General features: G+C 42.5%; 1 protein-coding gene across 2 annotated transcripts in view; it reads left to right on the top strand.

Annotated features, from left to right (window-relative positions):
- The window catches only part of LOC114871706 (neurogenic locus Notch protein), a 161,052-nt gene that overhangs the window by 93,261 nt on the left and 40,748 nt on the right, over positions 1 to 27,043 (top strand). For both annotated transcript variants that reach the window (XM_029177932.2, XM_029177933.2), the window contains 3 exons: positions 6,105 to 6,461; positions 8,330 to 8,485; positions 17,924 to 18,106. In XM_029177932.2, coding sequence (XP_029033765.1) covers positions 6,105 to 6,461; positions 8,330 to 8,485; positions 17,924 to 18,106 — 696 coding nt within the window. The remainder of the gene's footprint in view (positions 1 to 6,104; positions 6,462 to 8,329; positions 8,486 to 17,923; positions 18,107 to 27,043) is intronic.

The following is a 27,043-nucleotide window of genomic DNA, read 5'->3' on the forward strand; positions in this document are numbered from 1 at the left end:
TTCGATTAAGCTTCTTCTCGGTTTAATGGAGACATTTAAACAGTTCGATTCGGCCGGGGCGACAGGCAGGACGCGATTTCGCCGATCGCGTACGCGGTAATGGCCGGAGACGGAGTGGTACGCGCGGAAAAGTGGATCCGGTTTTGGTAACGATAAGACGACGCGGTTTCGTGGCCGAAAACGTCCCCCAATCGAGATCGAGGCCCGAGAGGAGAGTGCATTAAGGCTGGCAGAGCGAGCACCATCTCGGCGCCCGGATCTCTCCTCTCTCCTTCCTCTTTCATCCCGACGTCTCTGCTCCTCCCGCTGGACCCGTCATTAACCGGGGACCCTCCTCCCTTGCCGAAGCCATTACCCATTCAAATTACGCTTATCGGTGGGTCCTTTCTCGAGTACGCGCGCCTTTTAAGGTCCCAGAAAATGGACAAAGAACGGGGAGAGTCTGATGGGGTGGAGCAGAGATGAAAAAAAAAAAAAATGGTGAAAGAGGGTATTAAGACGCGCGGAACCGGTGTAGAAATCGCGCGCTGTGCGACGACCTGTGCATTATTGCTGTCCAACTTGAACTGGCTCCATGGATTCAGCATTGGTACTTTGCAGATAACGCTCCATTTCTGTTTGTGCTTCTTAACCCATCTTTCTCGTGATCTCGTTGGAACGCATCCAGCTAAATATTTCAAAAGATCCTCGGGTCCATAAGAATTTATCTTCTGAAAAATGGCAAATCAAGAGGATTAACGTTGCTTTAGTTGAGAGAATTTCGAAAATTTCAAAGCATTCACCGTATCAATGCTGTTACGTTTCATGGTTTCGCTAAAGTCGAGGGAATATCGGTGCACGGAAAACGAGCGGACGGGATTCTTTTAATGGAACGATGTACTGGCTGGGAATTGCAGCGGCATACGGGTCTCTAAGGGCTCTCTCGTATCATTACCCTCTTTCCGACTGTCTGGGAATTCTAACAAGCGTGCAAAGCAGCTTTTAAAAGGCCTGGGCTCGCATTGGTTCGTTAGAGATCTAACGAGGGGCGAATCGCATTGCAATAATTACTCCTTACAAGGGCATGAACGTGCACCGCTTGTCCGTTCGTTCGAGATGGATGGCGATCGATGGCCATTTTGTAAAGTAGCGTTAATCCGCTAATAAGCGATCTGTATCGCTCGATTGTTTTCAACATCTCCCGCGGACTTCGTTCCTTTTGGTGATTAGGCAAGTAATTTGTCTAACGTTAAGTAATCGCGAATGTTAATTAAGAATTGAAACTTTGATTAATATTTCTTGTTAAGTCTGGAGGGATTGGAGAACTTCGCATCAGACTCAGAGATTGAGATCCACAATTTACAAAATAACGGTAGACCATGCGATTCCTGTCGCGAAAATTAGTCATCCTCCATCGTCATTAAGATGATTCACCTTCTAAACTCTTCCAAAGATTGATGCAGGCAAATGTGCATAGGGAACATCCCGAGAAATCCATTTGTACCGTGGTACCACGGTGATGTCTTCATCCTTCAACCTAACTGAATTCACAGCGACGCCGATGATTTTCGCGATTCGATTCGCGACAGGTGCATCCGTGTTTCGCCATCGCGCAACCACGTGGCCTGAATATAATTATAACGTTCCACCGAGCGCGCACTTATGGCGACGGACAAATAATTTTTCCATGGGCACCCCCGTGGCGTGCTCGTGGCTACCCGGTGCCTGCGATGCTTTTTGGTGGGGGAGGCACGGGCCGCTGTGTTTAACCTTCCTCTTCGCTTCATGGGCCCCGATGGGCCCCAGCAGCTCTCAACCATATACCCTATGGTACACGCGTCCGAAATTCCGTAGCAAGGACGCCATATGGTGAAACGAGACGCGTCACTTCCGCGTCTCTCTTGTTTTCTTTCCTTCGTAAAAGCACTTTCTCTCCAGAAGAGAATCGTTTTTCCGGTACAGTTCTTTGTTGATCTTTAAACGACGGAGGATTAAGGGGCTGTTAGGTGTACGGTGTCGTTTGATGTTTCTTATTCATTTCGGAAGAATTCTTAAGAAAATGTAGCCTTTTGACATTGGCTTCAGAAATTTTTATTCCAAGTGTCTTAAGACTAATCGAAGCCGACGGCTTAGCGTCGAATCGCAGAATTTTCTCGCGACGCCCCTAATGATACCCTCTTTTTTCCGTGCACGGTGAAACGTTCTTGGAGCGTGAAAGCAGGAAGTCGAGCAGGACTCTCGTGGGGGCTTGATCGCAGGCGTCGGTCGAGCGTCGGTTGAGCGTCACTGGCGACGCCACAGTCGGCGGCATGAGAATTTTCCCACAGTCCCCACCACGTGGCCTGCGGCCGACGCACACCCGCTCTCGCGACGTTGCCACACCTTCCGCCAGGCTGAGAGGCACTGTGTTGCTAGTCAGAAGTGCGCGGGAAAGGGGAACAGAGAGGAGAGTATAGGGGCTGTTAGAGGGAGAGAATGAGAGAACGGATCCTATCGAGAGAGGAGAAAGATCTGTAGAGAGATCTGAGAAAGGAATGAGTGAATGAGGATGAAGGGGTGGGGGGTGGATCAGTGACAGAGCGAAGGAGAAAAGATGAAGATGAGAGAGACGGGATTTGTGGCGAGCAGGAACAAGGTGCTTGGAGAAAGGTGAAAAGAGGTGAGACGTAAGAGGAGAATTGGATGAAGGGAGACGAAACGATAGCACAGGATACCTCGAACTCCCTAGAAAAAGCTAGTGAATTTAGAGAGTCTTGGCAAGAAAGGTACTGCCGACCAGTATTTATACCGACCTGGAGTTTTTCTTAATTTTTCTTCAATTACGTCAGGATATTTTGAAACATTTGTAGCTCGATACATTTCTTACCTTCTAAACAAAATTGGAATGTCATGGAAGTTCTCCGTCAAAAGATACCTACGGAGGAACCTTCACCCTGCGTGTACACCCTCGCTGGTACTCGAGAAACCCTCTCAGTCTCCGTGGTTAATGGCAACGGCTTATTTCCATAAAGTACCATCCTGTTCCCGGAATTCTGTCGTACCTTCCAGCCGAATTCATCATGGATACCGTCCGGACGAGTAGCCGCTGGCGAAAGCGCAGACAAATGGAGCGTGCGATGATTCGCGAGTACAGAAATAAAAAGATGAGACGAAGAGAAAGAATAAGCTTGGAAGCTTACAGCGAGCTGTGTAAGCCGCGTGGGTGCGTTGGAAAAGGATGAAATAGCTACAGCACTTATAAATCAACCTGGACGGAGGCCTATAATTGCAATTGTCCATGAGCCTCACCCCAGATCGGAACGATCAACCGCCACGTGTGCGTGTGTCCGTGTACGTGTGCGATGGGTGCAGAGCGGACCCTATTCGACCCAAGGATACGTATCCGTTACTTCGTTACAGATGCAGGGCCGTAACGAGTGGAACACCGGTATAAATTCAACGTACTCTTCTTTTTCGGCGATTCGAACAACACGTTTGGATATCCCCGATTTTATTTTTATTTTCGGCAGATACATTACCCGAACCGACTAGACACGGTAATTACGTCCAGGAATTCTATCATTTTTTTCCTAATGAACCGACAATCGGGGGGGATTAAGAGAGCAGTCATTAGTCGAAGTCGGCACGATGAGAAACAACGATTTTCGTTCCCGATGAGGATACACGCTCGCGAAGAGCAAGGTCGGGCACAGTCGAACTGGAATTTCGGGAATCCTGTAAAACGGCGGGCAATTAGTCGCTGATTCAGGGTAGCCAAGGATGATTTCATTCACCCACGAAAAGACTTTCGGGGAAAAAAACAAACGGAGCAACGGGTTATAAACGTTTCGAAGGAATTCAGGGATTTCGATTCGTGTTCGTTGAACACGTTGGCTCGCGTTTCCCTTGGAATCGCAGAGTTCTCACGTTGAAAAAGCCGCTTCGAAACCCTTTGACCCCAGTGTCGCTGCATCCTCGTGGCTTCTTTTACCACGAGGATACCAGGCGTTTTGTTTCCTCCGGGGAAATGGGAAGTGTCCTTCCGATTCGTATAATGTAACACCACTGTTTCCTAGAGAAACAATTATACGATGAAATTTCAGGGATTTTGATTAAAATTATTGTCCACTCTTTGTAAGATCATTGCAAATGATTGAAATCGTACGTGGAGTTAGCCTGCACCCCCTAAATGGATCCTGCATTTTAGCCACAGAGGGGTGCTACAGGGATGTAGTTTTTTTAGACCTGGTTCCCCGTGCAGCCAGGAGAAAAGGTAGAAAGAGAAAAGCAGTGAAAAGAATGCGAGTATTAACGCGGAACGAATGCCGCTGCAAATACGTGCATTTTTCAAGCAGCTTCAATGGTTCCCCTTTCTATCCCCAGCCGTATCGATATTAAAGGCAATCGATTCGCTCTGCACCAATGACGTAGGTTCTTCTTCTTTATGCTTCCCTGTTGTCCTCATACTCCGCTCGACTTCTTTAAAAATTTCTTTTATTATCCATTTCTTTTTTCTTTCCTGCCAATTTAAGAGAAAACGAAGACGACGCTTCCGCGTGGTCGCGTATAGTACAGCTCGTAAAAGTTCGATTTAACGAGAAAGGTGAAATCTTCGTTTCGCGTAACATTGCCGCGTATATTCCTGGCCAGGATAGGGTATTATAATCTGAATTTTACGGTGTAACAGTCTCACGGTAGCGTGTAAACCCGACGATCTGTGGTCCCTCTGTAATCCGGTAACTCAAGAAGGGAAACCTCCTTGAAATTCCAGTTTCGAATCTCTGCCGAAATTCACTGACGGAAGCCATGGTGGCGCACGAAACCATCTGTTGCCCTCGTCAATTTGCTCTCCAGCTATTTCGTGGCTAACTAAAAGAAGAGAAATTTAGGGAAGCGGTATTATAGTCGATAAATTAAATAATTTAGTTGGGAATTTATATCGAAGCAAGCAGAAGATTCTAGCGTAAGATTATTCCTCGGAAGGGGCGACGAACCCCTCGTAGGCGAGTTCCTCGACCGATTTACTTTTGCATCGCGTTAATATTAATGTTACGCCCCTGTTTGCAAGCTGGTATAATAACGTCGTGGCCCATACATACGTATAGGATCGGAATTCTTTTCGTTCTGAAACGAAACTGTGGCTCTCGTGTCGATGCGGATGCACAGGAAGTTTAGTTAACCGCTTTACCAAGCATAAATTATGCACGCCATTAGAGTTGGTAACCGTGGTTCATGACCAGTTTTGCATCGCTCGGCAACAAGTGATATTGATAGATAAAGGCGGAAGAATGTTACGTATCATCTGATGTATTTTTAATTTACTAAGGGTTTTGGTAATTTATTATAAATCAGAGTGCTCTGTGGCAACTGAAAGAAATTTCTGCACGTATTCCAAACGGAGTTCATCGACTTCAACTTTCAAAGAATATCAGAATCCTCTTAAAAATTCGCAGATATTTCTTCGCTACTGTTTTCGATATGCACGATTACGCGAGACCGTCTCGAATCGATTTGCCGTAAACTTTGAATATTTATTTTACCTGCAGCTAGACAAAGGTCTATAAAGGAGAACTTGGTGAAGAAGCAAAAGGGGTTTTCGGTTCGCTTGCAAATAATAGCGCGTCATGCTACGTCGATCTTATCGCGATCCTTTCTATGCAACAGTTTTTGCGTTTTCAAGCTTTACACCGCGTCGATTTTCGTTTTAATTAAAACAGCGTTTAGTTTCTTGCGATGATCGCTTTTCTTCCATGTCTCTCCAGCCTCGCCGTTTGAACAGTTAGGATCTCGGCTAAAAATCTTTGCTGATCATCACACGGCTATTTGCTTACCGTTTACATACACACTGCTCGATACCGTATCGACCGATCGATTTCACGGTTATCGAGGTTTATCGATTTTATCTTGATGGCTCTACTCGCCTTCCTTCTTCAGCGTCGTTCTTTCCTCTAATCTCGTGTAAATTCACGAAGAATGGAAATTAGCCTCACCGTGATCCATCGTAAGAATTAATGTAATTACTATTATTAATTAGCCGATCACCAATGATCACAGCTGAGACACTCGATATCCATCATTTTTATTGTGGTACCCTAAAAGAAAAAGCCCTTAGAACACAGTCTAATTTATCATCACTTTTGTTCCAGGTTTCCGTGGCGAGCAATGCGAGGAAAACATCGACGATTGTCCAGGGAATCTGTGTCAGAACGGTGCGACCTGCATGGACAGGATAAACGAATACTCCTGTCTGTGCCCGCCATCGTACACGGGCACACAATGCGAACTCGACGTGGACGAGTGCTCGGTCCGGCCATCCTTGTGTCACAACGGCGCCACGTGTACCAATTCTCCTGGCAGTTATTCGTGCATATGCGTGAACGGATGGACCGGACCCGACTGCAGCGTCAACATCGACGATTGTGCAGGAGCTGCATGTTTCAACGGCGCTACCTGCATCGACCGCGTCGGCAGCTTCTACTGTCAATGCACCTACGGCAAGACTGGTAAGTGCGACACGCGATTTCAATGAAAATTTCCCAACAGCTGTTATTGACCGGAGAATTTGATGAACGATCCGGGCCGAAGTTCCTATGGAACTTCTGGACGAGAATAGTTCGTGTTTGCACGACTGCACGTTTAAATCTCGAAAGGGTTAACCGATGATTCGAAAAGACGAGATGGCGCGTTATGCATCGCGAGCGGAGTGCATCGTCGGGCAGGTGCATCTGCACGTGCAACAATATGATGCAGCTTCCTCGCGGACCCTGAAGGGAGCCCCTCGGAATCTCAAGATTCCGGAGGCTCCAGGCTAGCCTTACCGAGCGGCGACCTTGAGGACTGAAAACGAGTTTCTGTCCTTAGTTGCCTGCCCTCGAGGCCGAACAGGACGGTTTTCAGATCGATCGTACCGACAGCGATCGCCAAATACAGGCATCCTTCTTTCGTCCCCGGCATTACTGCGATTCCTGCGATAGAAACCACCACCTTATAGCTCGGCGAGCGACTTTTTCCATCGGGACGCGCAGACCCGGGAAATCTTAAATGAAGGAATTCGCGCGATCCGCGTACCTTGAACAACGAACGTTTAAGGAACGGTTTCAAAGGGCTTTCGAACGAGTTCGAAACCTTTCTTCTGCTATGTTTTTATCGGTTGCTTTTGTTTTAAAATGGTCAGGGAATTGAATCGAGTACTAGGAATAGAAAGAAATTGAAATTTTATTTGATAAAAGAGAAAGAATCTTGATATACGTAGAGAAGTTGGTGGCCCACGAAAGGGTTAATAGGCCAATCAACACCATTATTATAATTTTTCCTTAATCTTTAGATCGCAACATCGATTGCTTCCCGTTACAAGCTACATCATACCGGTTGTCAACGATTTACGATCTCATTATTTCGAAACGGTTTAAGCAACGCGTACAAACTAACGGGTTTACAGTACGCACGTGTAATCGTGCATCTTGTTCACTCTGGTTTATATGTGAACAGATCCTAGACATCCCGTTATCGAGATACCTGTGTTCGAGTGGCATTGTTGGCAATGACCAACAAAGGATTCCTTGTACCTCTGTAACGTTTGCGGAAGATATTGATCGTGTATCGGTTTGCACCTCGGTATTTTTATATATTTTTTTAGAACGCGGATTTTTGCTATTCTTTTAATTATATTAAATTTGTAACGTTGTTCACTGATAACCCTCCACAGTATTACACGCGTTAAAAGAAAGAGTGAAATTATAAAAACCGTTGAAATACGATAGAACTGCAATTTACCATAAACTCAAAGCTTCATTATACAATAAATTAACAGTCCATTGCAAGCTTCTTCCAGGCAGTAGAGATACGAATTCCTTAGATTTCCACATGTTTGGAAGCAATTAGACCGACTTATCGTGTAAGTTAGCCAGCATTTCCAACAATTTACCGAATAGGAATCCGTATTGAACGATCGAGAGCCGTTGGGATTTGTCACCTCTCTTTCTCTCCTTCGTTCGCTTCATGTTTAACGATCCTCGAGTAGAAGTTTTCTGGCCGGGTTATGCGAACCACCGAGCGATACAGACCTTAATGATGTCCATCTTTGGTGGTTGCCGCCGTGTTTGGTGCTCGACGATCGACACTTTTGTCCTAGAAACGCACGCAATGCTCGATTAACAGGCTCCCTTCAAAATGGCCGTTCTTAGTTGCGTGCATTTACAATGTATACTTTTACAATGAATTTTTACAACGAAGCCTGTCTATCGATTTTTATTTCTAATACGAATAAGACTCGCGATACGTATTTTATCGATCAATTCTCCGGTCAATATCGTGGCAACTGTAATCAATCGGAGGACAATCGAAGGATAAATCTATGTACATTGGTTTTCAGGACTGTTATGCCACCTGGACGACGCTTGTACATCGAATCCTTGTCACGAGGGTGCAATTTGTGACACCAGCCCCATCAATGGGTCGTTTACTTGCTCCTGTGCCACCGGGTACAAGGGGGCTGACTGCTCGGAGGACATCGACGAGTGCGAGCAGGGTGAGTACAATAAAATCTTTTTATAATTTTGTTTTATATTGAATCAAGTGATGTCTAATTTTCACACGGATGCATCGTTTATTTTACCTTTGATTAATGATAAAAATTATTTGAAACTGGTTAAAAAGTTCAAAGTTATTCTTCTCTATGGAAGAATTTTATGAGTATCATATTATTTAAGTATAAATGTTACTGAGTAGTACAAATGAGTAAAGCAGATATAAAATATATTGTTGGCTAGCGCTATTAATTCGATGATACGTCTGCATGGAATATTGATCTAAAAGATAAACCATCTAAATATGTAATCTCGAAAAATTGCGAAAGCAATCTCACTTCAGAACGAAAGTAATGAGCGCTCCTCGCCTCATGGTGCCTCATCCAGCGCAGTTATTAATGATTCGTCGGATCTAAAAATGCTCGATGATGATTTCGCGCATGAACGGACAAGAAAAATCTCTCGAACATCTCACCTGATAGATTTTATCGCGGTATGAGATAGTTTAAAGAATAATAAATGAATATCATACGGTATTGCATTCTACAAAACTACTTCAATACATTTATTGGAACATTTGTAGTACTTATGGATTGCTCAACATTTTATTAATATTTCGGGTATTATTCAATATTTAAAAAATTTCATATCATTATGCAATAGCGTGTCTTGGTTAATACTGCTTATAAATCGAATACCGATGAGATCTAGTCAGTCATACAGAATTAATGAACCAATTAACAGTTTTTTTTTTTTCTTTGATGCAATCGTATTTTACACGACCTAAGCGCGTTAACATCGTTTCAAGGATCGAGCAACCGAATATTTCTGGTTCCTTTTGATTAGTCGAATAAAGATCAAGATTTGTGCTTCGACAGGCACAATATCTCGTTAAGTTTCATATATAAATCATTGGCTTTTGACGTCAAGAGAAAATGTTCGTTTCGATAAATATTACGTCATCGATCGTTTCGACAGGAATATATTATTTTAATCAGACTTTTATTATATTCTAAACAAAAAAAAAAGTTTGCGAGGAACAAGTTTTTATATTCCTTTTTATTTCTGGCAAGGATAAGGTAAATAATTGGCAAAATATTTATAAATTCCATTGAAATTGATTATTGTTTATTGAGTAAATTTTTTATGAAACATACAAACTGGTAACAATTTATTGATTAAATTCTCAGACAGTTACCATTAATTAAAAATCTCATTTTTTTAATAATATTCGTTCAAGAACAACTATAGTTAGCTTTATCAGAATCCAAGGATGTTTAAAAAATCCTTGGCAAAATATGAAAAGCAGGTTGAAGAGGATACAGAAGTACTTTTATACACGTATCTCGTCTGGTTCGCGATCTCGTTCTCAAAGCATTCCACGCGAACACCTGTAGGGTGCAGTGCACCTTAATAAGTATCCTTCGAGGACTCCTCCGATCCCTGTCTTTCTCTTATTTCCCTTTAGTATGCTCCGAGGCAAACTTGTCATTCGTAAAAGCTTTCTCCCTCTTTTTCGTTCTCATCATCTTCTCCGATGCACAGATCGCGATTGGAAGGGTGCCAGTCCCTCTGTTAGGACAGCAACGATTATTAATAATTCCCTCGGTATAATTGATGGTCCGTCGAGAATTTGTGTTTCAAAGTACATCCATTGATATCCATCGATCGATCGACAGTTGTCTCAAAAGCATTTCATCCTGGCGCCCTTTTAATTTTCTTTTTCTTATTTTCTTCTTCACAACCACGAAAAGTGGTTTTTAATTAGGTGGATCTGAAAGATATGAATATTAACTTTATTTAAATTTTTTAACTTTTCTAACAAAATACCTACCTGTCAATTTGTTATACTAATAATAGCCCTCATCGATTCATAATAAATAATAGTTAAATTTATTATAGTTATTTCTAAATAGGAATTAAAGGTATCGAGAAATCATGGTCATTTAATTTCTCATTAGAATAGTTGCTACTATAATTAGCTACTCCTTGTAATTAACATATTAAAATAACGAGGGTATAATGACGGCGAGCTTATAAAGTATGTCTCTCGGTGAATCAAACGAGCAAGATTGTTAACTTGTTCACCCCCGAAATCCAATTAATCCCCGGTGCCAGTTGATTAACGCGGCTCGCTAATGCGAGAAAGCAAGCCCCGAAGAGGGGAGCAGCGAACACGTAGGGTTACAAAAGAACAGTTTCCGATTATTAATGAAGTGTCTTTGTCTGGAACGAAACGTATTAACCGGTGCGTTCACCTACGGCAGGCGGTGAGTATTTATTATCAGACCCAACGAATGAAAGGGATTTACTTAGATGCATTTTCAACTGCTTCTCCTTATTCTTCTTCCTCTTCTTCTTCTTCTTTATGATTCACGGCTTCCTTTTTTAAACGAGCCTACGAATGATCTTCTTCATTCGAATCTCTTGTTCACTGATTTTACTTTCTTCAATCGCTTTAGATTGAATTTTCTTCTGGATTTGAAAATTAATTTTTTAAATAATCGAAGGTTGAAATAATTCCAACAGGAGAACGTGTACAATTCTTATTCTCAGGAAATTATTACTGAAGTATCCTGTTCAAAGGATCGTGCATTCTGCAAAAACGTTAAACGCAACGTTCTATCCGGTTCTATTACCGCTCCGATAAAAAACAAACCGCCAATATTAAAACAGAGTATCGAAGGGGAAGAAAAAATGATGCCGGGTAACGCAGCGAGAAACAGCATCGGTTTTCGTTTTGCGTTAACGGTGAATCAGTCGTCTGGTTACCCTATGGCCATTACCATTTTTCCCAGTTCACGGGTGATCGAGCACGGCCACGACCGCCGCGCCGTTCTCTACTTACTTCCACGTCAACGATAGATCGACAACTCTGAGTTCCTTCGTACGTCATAAATCGAATTCCGGCTGATAATGCGGCGAGATAAAACGCGCGCACAGAGGAAGAAAGGTTCGAGGTGTGTGGCCCTCATACTGGGCTCGATTCCCCGACGGACTATTAATTAAACCGCGACTACTGCCTGTCCACCAGTTAATTACATACCCATTTACTCGTGTTCGTAACGCGTACGTGAAACGAACGGTGAATTTCTACCGATACTTGTATCATTTTTTCGTCAAAATCAAAGGATTTTCAATTTTTTCTTGCGTAGGTCATCTTCAGGTATCTTTTAAAATATATTTCAAGTAATTAGAATCCATCTTTCTTCTTTTAAAAAAAATTCAAATAATCAGATTTCAGCCCTAAAGTTTGCTGTCTGAATTGATCCGACAATCAATTTGCAAGTATCACGCGATATGCACCAGAACGAAAGGGTTGAATTCTGCTGAGTTTATTTTTAGATTGATCTGGATCTTTGGTGTTTTTCATTCGATAAGATTGACGGGCTACCGGAATGGATAGTCCTCGTGATAGTTGGACGGGAGAAAGCGTTTCTGCAGGTTGGGCCGACTACTCTGCGCCAGATTTCGGCCGTTAAACTTTTTTATGGCCGCATAATGAATGAAGGATCCGAGTTTTTCTGGACGAGCGGACCCATTCGAGAACCCGTTCCTTTGGCCCGGTAGACAGTACCCGTGTGTCATGCTTCGAACGCGAGGATTGTAATTAGGAAGACATTACTCAAAGAGGGCCTCTTTCCCCCTGGGGACCAGAACGATTCTTCCTATGCTTCTTCGTCTTCCTTCTCATCTTTCTTTTCTTGTTGTTCGTCTTCCTCGTCTTACTCTTGATGGCTCGCGGGTTCGTTTGAGAGCGAACCATTACCCGTTTCACGAACGGCATTCTGCAAAACAAATTGTCAATCAACTTGCGGTACGAATAAATTGTAGTGTGATTGTTGAAAAAATTGTAGGTTCATAAAGTTTCTTCAGATTTTATTGGATTATAGTCTATCTAGTAATTCCTTTTCTTATCTTTCTTTGTTCGATATTCTAGCTCACTTTTGATTTCATTATAATAATTATTAATAAATAACATTTTATATTAAAGAATTTGATCTAAACCATGTTAAAAATGATGAACTTTTAAGGGACAAATAATAAGTGATGTCCTTCAAGATAATATCGTCTCATTACCGCTTTATATCGCAATGTCTGACATATCGTTGACTCGTACTACTGATTTCTGTCGAAATGCAAGAATCAGCCTTAAAAAGTGTCCCAACAGAAATCCATCAGACTCATTAGGGCCTCTTATACTCCCATCACAGAAAGTGCAAGAAAACAGTGAACAAACAACCCCATACTCATCGATCCTCCCTCATTATCATTGATTGCAATTTTATTCAGTTCACCGAGGTGGTTCTTAAAAATTTGTACATTTCCATTCCACGATCGCGTCGTTGGAATCGGAGTTTTTTCCAGGCCAATTCCCACAAAGGAAAAGTATCATCCATCCCGTGTGGACAACGGATCGACTAATTTCAGGGAACGGGTTAATTTATTCGTCGTTGCTCCCAAGAGGGACGTCTGTCCCGAGATAAGCTCGTCTTATTTCGTCGCGGTTCTTTCTTGCAATTCGTCCGGCAAATCGCGAAGCCGAGGTGGACCCGTTCGTGTCCCAGGACTTTCCTTCGTCCCTCTGTGCCAGCGGCTTATAAATATTTACGCTGGAATTCTTGAAAACGTCGGCGTCGCGTCGGTCCACTTGCAGCGAAGGACCACCGCAAACCGGGTCGTTCGGCGTGCATCGCGGTTCGTCCGGTGTTGAATTACATGCCCGACCGGCCATCTTTTGCCCGCTCCTGAAATTCTCTTCTGCCGCGAAGGTGACACCGTGCAGACGTCATAATTCTTGACAGAGTCCAGTGTCGTTGGTCCGTAGGTTTTACTTTGCTTTCGTTTCCCGTCGAATTAACAACGCCCCCCGGAACCGGGCGGCGACTTTCAATCCCGTGAAAAGGTGGAAGAAATCATTCCACGATGAAGTCATCCAGTTTGGATGAAAATTTCAAACTTCCAGACGGACGATTCCACGGTTTGTTTTTGCTCGACCAAGATGGACCGGATGCATCACCATTTTTGTTGGAATATAACAACTATTTCAGAACTGGTTTTTAGAGAGTCCATCTGGATGGTATTCTTCGCTTTGATGTCTTCAGATATGATCTTTCGTTCTTGAATATGAATTTTCTTTAGAAAATCCAAGATAAAATATATAATTATTTATTGAGGTATAGTTTAAAATTTCTAGAAGCTCATTTTCTTTTCATTTCTCAGCATGATGTCCATATGCATTATTCAGAAAATTAATCCAACGATAATTAAGATCCGTTTTTATTCAATATTTATAATCAGTTCTCATAATTTTATTGAATAATTCCTGGAATTACAATGAAGGTAATTACGGACAGGTTACGTTATCGTATCATGAGGTATTAAAAAGAATCATTTTGTTGTGCACCGCTCATCCTCTCACGTTCTATTTAATTTAATTTAATCGTTATTCTATCGTAAATTAACGCTGCAATACGTTTCATGGGAACTGCAGTAATTTACAGTATTACGATGCAATCTTTTGAGGAAAATATATAAAGCAATTTTTCATTTAAAAAAAAAACTAAATAAATATATAATGATGCAAAAAATTATTTAACGAAGCTACATAAATCCAGCAATAATACGAACATCCAAATAATAGAAATAAAAAACGAAAGCCTGGAGTGTTCTTAAAAAAGAAAATGAAAAAAAAAATTGGTCCGTGGATCAAGTTGCTCTTTACGTGGGGCGCGCACATATAACGGGCTTCGTGTGAGTTCCGCAAGCCCGTTCATTGCGTGCCAATGCAAACAACGTGGTAAACGCGTAACGAAATCCCTCTTGTTTCGTGCTGAAGCTCCGTGTTCCATCGAGACCAGGCCGGGGCCCTTCTTCTTCGTTTTCGCGGCGAAGTTGACTCGGCCGGATCTCCACGGCGAGGAAGCCGGGGCTGCGTTCGCTACCTGCCGGCTAAACAAAGACCCATTGTTACACCGAAATTCGGCAACGTCGCTCTGACAATGGTAAACCGATACGAGGTAAGGTAGTTCGTATACCTGGATGGATCGCCTGCATACCTGTAGGCACCTCGAAAATCCGGGCTACATTGGACATTATGGACGAAACGTGACATGTTGGAAAATTTTTCTTGGCTATAAGCTTTATTTTTACAAAATTAAATTTTAATTTTCACAATTTTCTGGTATTTACCGAGAAACCTTGCAATCGTGTCTAAATAGTATTTCCTTCGTCTTTTTCTTCTTCTTGTTAAGAACCGTTTACAATTCAAGTAAATCCTCTCGGACAAACTTTCAAGAGGGAACACTCAAGAATTCCCCAAGTTTGTAGGTAAACGGAAAAAGAAGGACAGATTGCGAGTTGCTTGTGTTGTACTCCGGAGGACAGAAATAAGATTGTTAATAAGATTTAGCCGGAAGTGGAAGCTTAGAAAGATCTGCAGCCCGGTCAGTTTTCTCATGCGAGCTCCGCTGGCGACCGCGCACCAACGAATCTAATTAAACGCTAAATTGTTATTTTAAGTTTAATAACAACCATAATGACCTCGTGATCCGGCCTCAGCTGTGTTATTATCTAGATTGCATATTTTCTGGTAGATTAAGTCCCTTAAGAGTAAGCGGAGCGCACAAGAAGCAGAGGACGAGCTACCGGCAATCGACAACACTCGCAAACTACGCCCTCGAGCGAGTACGATTGATCGATTATCCCTGATATTATATTCGACGACGAACCCTCGATATTATGGAATCAGCGTGATCCAACGCTGGATAATGATGTAGAGAAATTTCTGTATTAAGATCGGCTGTTGGTCGAAGCTGCGATTAAATGAGATACTGAGATTGAGTGTTTCGCTGGATCCTCTTCGTTGTCTCAGCGATTTCTCGTTAATTTGGAATTAAGAATTTTATTCGAGATTAATTCTACCCCTTCGGACGATTATCTTCTGACGTTAAAAATATCCTCGCAACTTAGAAAAGATATTTCAGCAGGTGAAACGCGAAAACACCGCTCTTCGCGCTACGTTTTTCATAATCTCTTCTTGTCATCGGTGCCTCGACCTTGTCGGCTCGATCTCGCTGTCGACCGATTCGTCATCTGTTCGTCCGGCGAACACGACCGAGCAATGTGTTTCTTGCTGTCGCATAAACACGCGTGCACCCTTGCTTCTCTTTTCTACCCGGTTTCTTCAAACGTCGCGTACCGCGACAGCAATTACCTGTGCAGCAGTGAAAAACCGTGCTGGCACGAATTACACGAGATCGGTATGCGAGAACGTGCCACGTAGACGCCAGTTTACAAAACGGCGAATCGACTTCCTTGGAAAAATTAGAAAAATAATCCCTCACCGGTAATTTCGTACGCGTTCGCCCTGGGAACAAGCGACCACGAAGAGTTTCGTGTTTGCCGCGAAGAACCGCTTGTTTTTCGACCGCATTAGCATTGTATGCCAGGGAACGATGTCGAATCGTTGCCCAGAGCGTCGACGAGAGGATTCCGTTTCTAACGGAACAACATTCCTCCAGATGGATTTCGATGAGACGAAGCTGCAGCTTCGCTGAACACTTGGGGTACTTGAATTTTAGTGGTGGTTCATTTCAAGTGGCACATTTGTACCTATGTAACTTCTAGTGGATGTGTTTTTCAATTTTAATTGGGGTTGTTGGATGTCGACTTTAAATTGTTGAATTTATTAACTTTCATTTGCAATGAGAAATTTTTTAGTATCGCTATTTTTATTTTTCATTAAAATTGAAAGAAAAATTGGAATTTACTTGTAATTGCATACAAGTTGCAGTGAAATTTAGTTTAGTTTACCGTGGTCATTCTAATTAATAGTATAAAGAAACTTTCACCGGTGAAGCGTTGCATGCACAACAAATGCGTATACAGAAGGTGTGTGAACTTCCTCGTCTTTTAGTGAAAGCAAAGAGGGGCATGGTGTAAGTTGAAAAATGTATTCAAATTCTATAGAATACACCTCCCTTGTGGATATATAATTTTATCAGACAATTAACTACATTCAGCTTAACGATTTTTTATTTTATCAAAAATTATTATCTCGAGTAAGCAACAATCATTGGTATTCTCTAAAGTTTATCCATAGTTGGCTGAAAATATTGAACAAATCCAGGTCTGTTGTCAGAAATGGAAACTCCCATACGAAAGTTGGTCGACTGGAACGCGACAGCGTGTGATTTCCAAGATTCTTTCATTCTCCATCGAGCACTTTCTCTTCCCCCCTCGGCACTCGAAACGAAAAACAAACTGTACTCGCTATAACGAGCGCATAATTCCGATAAAACCAGCTAGCTTGTTTCTCACCACTGTAATCTGACGATGTTAGGTCACAAAGAAGTGCTAACAATCGGTGGAATGGCTCGATTGCAATTTTGCGCCGTTGAGTTGTGTAATTTAATTAATAGAATCCAATTCGTTGCAATTTCATTTCATCGCACCAGCAGTCTTGCAATTTGACAAATGATCATTGCAACATTCCAACAGGATCACACGCGTTGCATAATTAAAAATATATAAACCTTTACGAACAGCACAGCATCACCGTAGCAAGATTGCAATGACAAAATTCACTCTTCTGCAACGAGTCTTAATGAAACGCTCATTTCACGAGCGTCTGACAGCTGACAGCGGTAATTATCTTATTGCAATTAGCGTAACTCCGAGAATACGGTCCCCGTGAAATGGATTCCTGTCCAAGAAAGTTGGCAGAAAAGGTTTAACCCTGGAATCTGTAGCCGGTAACTTCCTTCTTATGGTCGTCGTGCTTGTTCGACTTCGCTTCTTCCCCTAATGGCAAACGCTTCTAAAAAGCTCGGCTACTTGGCCAATTAAGGCTCGCTATCGTGCATGTGTCGCATCCCATGGGGGATGCACCTGCATGCTGCACTTGGACTAGCGCACGGCTATTAATTATTATGCACCACGTGTTCACCGGTTTGCGGCTGTTTTAATTATCCAGCCTTGCACGACCACTGTAAAGAAGCTTTCTTCCTGACTCCTTGGGGATCGCATCAGGTCGTTTCTGTCCTCTCTTCTTTTCACTTTGTTTTCATCGCTTGTATGTAACTGATCATTTTTTGAAGAAAGAATAGGGCACATAGGGGACTTTGAAAGAAGAAATCTTATTGATTTGTTTAAATATTTATTCGGAAAATAATTTTTACAGGAATATCGTGTGAAAATGAGAATAATATGAAATAAAAAATTGAATTAAAATTATGGCTCACGGTGATCGAGGATTGATAGAAGGCATTAAATGTTTATCAGAAGGAAAACATTTGCGCTACTGTTTTAATTATTACCATAAATCTTAAATTAAATCTGCTTTACTCAAAATGCACATAAGTAAACATCGAATTTAATTGAATTAAATTGAAGTTGTACCTATAAATTTAATTTAATTTATTTATCAATTTTTCCAGGATCCCCTTGTGAACACGATGGTATCTGCGTGAACACACCCGGTTCGTTCGCCTGCAATTGCACGCAAGGATTCACCGGGCCCAGATGCGAAACAAACGTGAACGAGTGCGAATCCCATCCCTGCCAGAACGACGGTTCCTGTCTCGACGATCCAGGAACGTTCCGGTGTGTCTGCATGCCTGGTAAGTAAACTCCTTTCATCTTTTGCATGCTCCTATTAAACACTGTATTGAAAAAAAAGTATCGTTCACCACAAGTACCGCATTGGAGGTAATCATTCGCGTGACCACACAAACCACATCCGTTTAACAAAATTTGTCGAATTACGTTATTATTCTGTTCTATTTTGAAAATGTAAAACGCGACATACTCTAGTTACTGCAAATAGATCTCTAGATTTCCTTTCTCGAATATCTCGCGCGATCGCGCGGTATTTTCACGGAAAAGTTAGCTATTCGCGCGAACCAGCGACGCTTCGCGAGCGCACCGAGGGAAATCAAGATCCCACGTGTACGATAGCGCGAAGAACTCGCGAGTTCTTGGCTAACTTCTGGCAAGTCGTAGCGGTGTCGTCGGTAAATTGCTCGGAGATGACAGGGCCACGGTTTGCATTTATCTGATGGCAACGGGCCGCGGAAGGATGCCAGCCGGCAACTCGTTTCCTCTTTTAACGCGGTTACAGACGCGTAAGTCAAGCTTAATTGTTTGACACCGCGTACGCCCGTCTTCCTGGCTAACCAGACCCTCTAAGGGTCTAGCATAGAGGCCTCGCATCCGAGATTCTGCCGATCGATAACCGATATAATCGGCGGGGAATGAGCGAGCTCGATATCGCTGGGAATCGCGTAAACGCCTCGGGAGGATTCAGCAAGATTCTCAGGGTGGTGAACGCTGCTTCGTGGTTGGTCAATGATGAATAGAATTGAGAAAATAATTCTATGGTATGCAGCGGAAATAATAGTATTTAACATAGCATTGTGTAATAAGAATTATTAATACGTTGATATGAAAAAAATGGCCAGAGTAGGTAAATAGAAATTGATGACACAAAAGGATTTGAAAATGACACTTATGGTACTTCAATTATTTAAAGCTTCAGCAATCTTTTTTGCTATTTTAAAATACTTTTATGTCATGAAATGAAATTTGAGTCAGACTCTCTTCGTTTCGAAATACAATATTTATGTATAATTGCACCACGTTTCATATCTAACGAATTGCTTATTGAAAAGATTTCAAGGAGTTTCGAGATCGATAATTCAGATCTTTCAACACTATTTGCAACACTCTTCCTCTTAGCTATTTCAAGCTCACCTACTCCCATTCAGCGACATCACGATACCCCTGAGGCTCAACAATTCCACGATACCATTCCTCGCAACTTCTATCGTATACCATTGAAATCACCCCGTAGAATTACCATTCCCCAGCCTGGTCCCCTGGCACGAGAAGAGAATATTCTCGCAAGCCTTCTCTCGCAACAAATAGAGCGTTAAGATCGAACCGCGAATCGAGCTCGAAACGGCGGCCATCGATTACGACCGTTCGAACGCTATTTCGCCGTCTCTTTATTCCCCGTTCCTCTTCCTCCTCCCTCCGTCTCGATTTATCGCCGCGATTTACAATTCGCGCGACCTTTGCCGCGCCATCGTCCTCCTCCTCGACGTCGTTGTTACGCCTCGATGTGCACGCTATTCAACGAATACCCGCGGACAGGATAAATCGTCCGGTCGACGAGGAAACACGTCGAGCAATTAAGGAAACACGCCTCATATCCTGTCCTCGAGATCCCACCTTTGATTTTTTTTTTACTGGAAACTTTCTCGATTAATATTTCTCAGCTAAGGGATCGGGTAAGTTTTCTTTCTTTTTCTACACGCGTTCCCGCGTGCGTGGAATTCCTCCTGCGTGTTCCGTACTTAGATATTTTTGTTTTACCGTTTCTCGTTATTGAAATTGATTATTCATTAAAATTAGTGGCGGTAGAAAATTCATTTTTATGATTTTGAGAAAGGAATTTGAAATCTCGAGGGATGATTTTTGTAATATTTTATTTTGCACATTTTTATCGTACAAATTGGACTGATTATATAAATTGTTTATCCAAAAATTTCATTTACCACCGACGTCTGTCCGTTTTTTAATTTAATCTCTGCCCTCGTGTTAACGCGATTCCCCCTCCGCTGTTTCGATGTCGGTCCAGACGAATTTTTCGAGTAAGATGGACAAGGTCCAACCGGTTTCGAAAAGCAACCAGGGAAAGGGGACGCGAGCAGGATTAAATTATTGTCGCCGGCGACGTTTGGTGTCTTGTTTTATTCGAACCCCGCTGAGCCCTCGCTTCCTGACGATCTCGTCTCCAGTTGAAATTTCACGAACCGTCGCTTGATTATGTAAAAACTGACAGATTTAATTTGACCGGCTTTCTCGACGCGTAAACCACTGATGGATAATTATGTTTGTTGATTGTTTCTTGGAGAATACGATTATTTACTCCTGATTTTAAGTATAGCAGAATTTTTCGAAAGTTTTATTATCACGATTCAAAATTCCAATTCGATCCAGCGATTCTCTGCAAATTACACAAAAATCCTCGTAAAATAAAAATAAACCACCTACAAAGCCATACATTTGCACACGAGATAAGAATCAGGAAAGTGTAAGTACCCAAAAGCGACCCCTTAAGTGTCCACGATCTGCCTTGAAACCAGAAATCATTCGCCCTTTCTTCGGGGAAACATTTACATAATTTATTCCTCCACAAAACTCCGACTCGCAAATATAATAAGTATCGTAGAAAGAGCTGCGCGGCAAACAGAGCGGACAATAATATTCGAAAGCTGAAATAAAAAATAGGGGTGGAGGTCCTGGTCGCATATTGGGAGCTCGAATCGAATGGACCTCGGCTAGTAGAGCGATGAACAATCGAGGGGAGATTTAAGGGGGACCGAGGTGGGTTTGGAGGATCGAAAAGGTAGAACAGATTCGAAGGGCCCCGAAAAGTTGGCGAGCAAAAAATGAGAGACGAGCCGAAAGGGTCTTGGAAGGTAGGGAAAGGGTAAAGAGAAGGAAGGGGGCAACGAGTAAAATATGATAGCAGGATTCGCGAAATATGAGACCGAAAGGAAGGGAATCCTTTGCCCGGGGCCTCTGTTAGGGCACAAAGGCTTATCTTGTCCCTGGACTTGCCAACCGCTCCGCCATTTTGGTACTCTACCTTCGCCTCCTTTACTCTCTCTCCCTTTCTCTCGTTTCTTTTACGTCCTGTTTGTTTCGAAGCTTCGTCGTCGGCCCGTTTGCCATGATTTCCTTTCTTGTCGGGATCTGCTGTCCCGTAAAAGGATCCGCTAAATAGCGCTAAGCGGTTCGAGGAAAGAGGATACTCGCGAGCATTCAGGATTTCGCAGAGCCGAATGGGGGTGCACCGTGCTAAGTCCATCGTGGATCCTTCTTTGTAATTGCTGGATGTAATGAGATGAGGGTTTTTGCAACTTACCAAAATCTTGCTTCGATGAAAGCCGGTTGAAATTAAAATCAGCAGCACGCTAAAATTGGATAGTACTTATTGTGTTTCAATCTATACACGCGATCCTGATCGATAATCGATAAAAGTCAGATGGGATTCAGAGGGTAGACTCGTGGTGTGCATCCTTTCGCCAAAGTACATAGCGGCTACCTGACCACAATGATGATATAAAGGTGGCGTCGCGCGAAAGGTGCCATAGATCGTCCCGATCAACGATCCGACAAAAGGCGAAACAATGTTATCTGCGACGCCATCTTCTCAGGTGTACGTCCAGGTGTTCACACGGAACGGGAATCAGTAAGATACTATGTCCAGTCTTCTTCCTGGACTGTTGCTGTAATAACACTTGATGTATCAAATTTCGTAGGATCTTATCGAATTTCAATAAGATTTCCATTTTTCCATGGGTCGTGTGTATTCACCTTCTGCATACGCAAACAGAAAGGTTATTCAATTCTTTCGGGATATTTCTTAATATTTTAATTTTTCTATAACTGAAAATTATCACTTAATTAACTGTTTTCACAAAGTATTAATTAAAGAGAAGCCAGCAGATATCTCAATATTCTCTTGAAGAAGTACACTTTAAAGCTCCTCGTCTTCAGGGTGCATCGTAACACGCGCGTCTATGATACATTACCGAAGATGTAGATTGCGTGTAGCATAATCCAGCAGCCTTGCATTGTCCACGCTGGACAATGGCCGGGGTATTCTGTTAGCCCTTATCCGACTTCTCCCCTTCTGCTTTCCTTTCTTCGGCCTCTGCTCGCCATTGGTCGTTTCTTCTCGCGACTAGGAAATCTTCAAGGAAGAATCAGCATAGTTATCGCACAATTGCGCCGATTGCAGACAGACCATGTTTCTCCTCCTTTGTTATCTCAATCGACATTTTTCTTAAGAACGAAGGAAGACGAATAGGGTTTCGTTGTCGATCTTCAGCTTCTGTTGAAGCTTTCTGCCAACTGTTATTTATGGGTAGACGATTGTAATTATTCGAGTTTGCATTATTTTTAGTAGTAGAATAAGGCGAGATATTGCTGCAGTGGTAAGAAAGAATTCTCAGCAAGGGGCAAACGAATCGACGGAGTAGAACGAAAAACCGTGTGCACGGCCTGAAGTTTTTCGAACTCCGTCTCTTTCCCATTGGTCTAGGCGTTCGCAATCAGTGGACGGTGATCTGAACCAATTTAGATGCCGCCTTTCTAGAGCTGCCCGTCCAACTTCTCGTACGCGAGCGAGCCAGAGGAGAGAGGAAAGATAGGAACGGATAAGCGGAGGCAGAAAGGGAGACTCGCGAGCGCAGATCCGAGCGGATAAAGTCCGCTAGAAGACTTAGCGGGCGTGTTGGGTAAACGTAGATAGAATCTTGCTCGCCCGTCCACGCTTTACCTACCTCTTCGTATTTATGTAAGTGTCCCGCGGCAAGCCACCTACCCCTTCCATCTTACACCACGTGCAACTTTTGCTGCGATTTCGTGGAATTTCTTTTTTCCCTCTTTCCACGGCGAATTGTTCCTGTTTTGTGTCGGTCGGCTCGTAACACTTTTCAAATCTTATCTTCATTATATAGGGTTTATGACAACGTAGATTTCCGAGTTCCGTTCGTAGAAATATTTCTAAAATAAAATATTAACTCGTCGAAAAAAAATAAAGAGATCATGTAGAATATTTTTCTTTCGAAAATATATCAGCAACACATTCACCCCCTGCATCGAAAGAAAATCAACATTTCATTTATACAACTTCCACGACGGGGTACCCGGGGTACGATCGAGTAACGGCGAATATAGAAGAAAGAGAATCGAGTCGCGAAATCGATCAACAGTCCGGTTCGAATCGCGAACAATAAATGCTCGCGTCTCCTTTCTCCGGAGGGTGCCGTCATTCTTGACAGTCGCCCTCAGCCTTCTTCTGTTCGACAGAGAGGATCCTCTTTGTCCGAACCGATCGGTTCGCGGATCAGTCGATGAAGAAACAAAAGCATAATTTATAATAAGGCAGAGGAAGGGGCGAGGGACTGGCAGAATCGTGCCAGCATCTTGGACAGGAAGAGATATGTCAATCGTGGACCAGCTTCCTTGACCGATGAGAATAATATCAGTACTGTTCTGATAAATTATTCGCGACATGTCCTGTTGCGTATCATATCCTGTTCCATGTATTCGATACGTCAGATTGACAAGAGCATTAGAATTGTCCAGCAGATGGACATTCTTCTTGGTGTTTGATTCATAGAATATTCATGGTGAATAATTATGCAGATGAGGATTCGTTATTGATTTGTTATAGAAGGGTGGAAATATTTCTTAGAAGGTGTTCTAATTTCTTGAAAATGAATTTAATAGACCATATTTAATTAATATAAATTAAGATCTGAGTGTACCTCTAACGAAAATTTTTAATTTTGCTTAATAATCCCTGCACCTATTTTTGAGTACAGACGATTCCTTACTTTTCGCGTCTCCGGGGAGTCGTCCATCAAGGATGGAATTGAACCCATCAGACTGCTAAAGGACAGGGGGGGGGGAGGGTTGGAAAACACGAAACAAAGAGAAACAGCGTAGCCGGGGAAAAATGAAGCAGCGAGGAAGACCACCTTTAGCGAGCTGATTGCTAACGAGCCGCGTTGTCGCTCAGCATGGCGCCCGCCTTTCTCTAACGCGCCTTCTTTTTCGCGACATCAGTCACTCCTGAAATTGTCCGGGACCCGGATGACGTTATAGTTCCGTGGACTCGTTTTTAGCCGCGTTTTCATGTAGGCGTATCGCATGCTGCTCGTGATGTACGAGCATCGAGAAAGCATGCACCACGCCTTCGCGAATAACGTGTCTGCTCTTCTTTAAAGCCTCCTCGTTCTTGATGTCCTTAAGCCGTAAAGTAGACCGATTCGAAGGGAAGACTTCTTCTTCGCCGGGCTGAGAAATAAGGATTCCTTCGGCGAGAGAAAAAGCGTTATTTGCTTCGGGATCGCGCACTCCCGCGGTGCACCCATTGCTTTCGGTGATGCAGGTTTCGACAGAGGTCGTGGAATGATTGCAAGTTAATTGGTCGCGTTTTTTGCCACTTGGAAATACGATAATGATTTTGTTATTTCAAAGAGAAGGCTATAAACACATGGAAGAATTAATTTGTCTTCGTTTGTAAATTAATTTGTCTCCGTTCTTTAACCCCTTGGACAACGGGGCCTGGGTCAATCGTGAGCCAAACGAGGACATTCGTGTTACTAGGAATTTCACATATCATAAAAATAATTTTTGTGGCTCTCTGTGGTCCGCCGTCTGAGGGTTAATTATTTAGGAATTTTATTTTTTATATTTTTCATTCCTGATTTATTACTAAACCATGTACTTATTTGGAACTTTTAACAAGAATGAACTGTTGCTCGTTGAAAATCAATGAAAGAACCCTTTCGAGCCCTCGTCTGTTTCACGCTCGATTCGCTGTGTTGGAAGTAGGCAATTTAAAGGTGCAACGGGATCGGTAAGACGGGATCGGCGAGGTCGCATGCGAATGCAGCCTTAAACGTGTCCCATTCTCCGTGAAGCTGGTTAGTTTCCTTTCCGCTCGCTTTCAGGCCTGGGTCAAATCGGTGACCTGTTCTCACCTGGACGACAGTGCCGATCGTAAAGCAGAGCCGGTCGCGAATCCAGAACGAATCGAAAGTGCTTTCGAGCATTTCTTCGATTTCGTTTCACGTCTGCTTGCATTTAGAGCGGCGCGCCTTGATGTGCCCTCGCGACCATTTCATTTCACTTTGTTCATTCAAACGAGTTTCGAGAAATACCTTCGGGATAATACGGGGATAATTTTCTTTCTGGGAAGTCAATTTTAGGGTCGTATTGAAAATACTCGTACAACGTTTAAGTAAATTTTGTTTAAATTTATTTTGATTATTTCTAATTGTTCAATCGTACATTTCTAATTAGATTGCTAAAGGTTAAATATGAATGACTTGGGAACAAGAGATTAACATAATACTTAGTTCAATGAGTATCTTCGACTTCTCGTTTAAACGTTTTTGCACGATGAATTTAAATTTACAGGTACGTTAATTAGGTAACTCGCGGTAGGTCGGTATACCTAGCTCTCTTCAGAAGTGATTTTGTAATTCTTGGTTTCATGCAAAGGCTGGTCTCGAGAGAGTAGGTGTCCCCTTTCAACAGGGAACCGTGGAATTCATTATCTTTAATACGGCAACGTGATTACGTTCCTAGTCCTAGAGAGGGAGACAAATCTTAATTCGATTTCAAACTGAACGATATATTTACAAAATTAACATAACCAATTGACTTTCATTTCTTAATTTATCATTTTACGTGACACTTGCTCTGAATGAAAATAATTTCAAGGTACCATTTTCTTATTTTCCAAGGTCTTTATTTATGATCGATAAAAAATAAAATCTTGCCATTTTCTAAATTTCTTTGGAAATTAATTTGTATTCCAAACGAGATAAAGCATATTTATCAAGTTTTCAAAAAGTTTGATCCGGTGTTCAAAATCTGATGATTAGAAGTTAGAAAGGATTCAATTCTGTAAACTTGTTCCTCTCGATTCGATTGAGAACAACCACGAGCGTTATGTAACGAGTCAGTTTACCTCTAGAACGCGGCACGGTCCTCTCGCGGAAAAGGTTAACGCATTTGCTAAGAGAAGACGCCCTTAAGCCGGATTCGCACGATGGCAAAGGCGAGGGCGAAACGAGAGGCCGGACACATTGTCCTGTCTCGAGGCGTTATTTATCTTGAACTGTCGCCAGAGTTTCTACGCCCATCGTTTCAATCGAGCGTGCACCGCTCGGAAAGAAGCGGAAGAAGTTATGAAGCCAAGGAAAGAGCGAAAGGATTGTTTCAACTCGCCTTTTGTATACCCTCGCGTTTTCTAACCGGATTTACATCGATCTATATACACACTGTAGAACGGTAAATCGTTCTATACGAAGGTTTATTAACGATTAATTTTATTTATTTTGCATAAAATTAATTTAATTTTATCCATAATTAATTTTATGGAGAAGATCGGGAAGCCAGGACATCGTCTTCTCTGAGGAACTCTGTTTCAATTTCATTTCATTTCATTTCATTTTATTTCTTCAAATCAATTATCCCTTTCAGAAGAGCACGCCGGTAATCTGAAACACCGATGATCTTTACCTCTCGTCATTCGTTGGCCGTAAATCAAATTGAGATTTCAAACAGGTCTTCGTGGCAACTTGTCGGTGTCATCGAATCTTGTGTCGGATAAGCGGATTGAATTATAAATACATACGTTGGTCCGCGAAAGTGAGCAAGTGGAAGGAAAAAAAAAAGAAATGAAAGGAAGCGAGGTAGGTTTTATCGTTGTTGGGTGTGTTCGTCGACTTCCGATGGGTCGGCTTAAATCGAACATCGCGAAGAGGGACCGTTCGAGATCGAATTCTTCGACAACCGACAAGGGGGTTACGTTAAAAGCTAGTCAGATCGTCGATGGAAAAAAGTAGCAAGAGAACGATGATGAAGAGTAAGAGGGAGCCGTAGCAACAAAGAGGCTTATCTCCATCTGGTCGGTAGCGAAATGGACTCGGCGAATATATACGCTCGTGTTTATACCGACT

This window comes from Osmia bicornis, chromosome 12, assembly GCF_907164935.1.
Source record: "Osmia bicornis bicornis chromosome 12, iOsmBic2.1, whole genome shotgun sequence".
Lineage (NCBI taxonomy): Eukaryota > Metazoa > Arthropoda > Insecta > Hymenoptera > Megachilidae > Osmia > Osmia bicornis.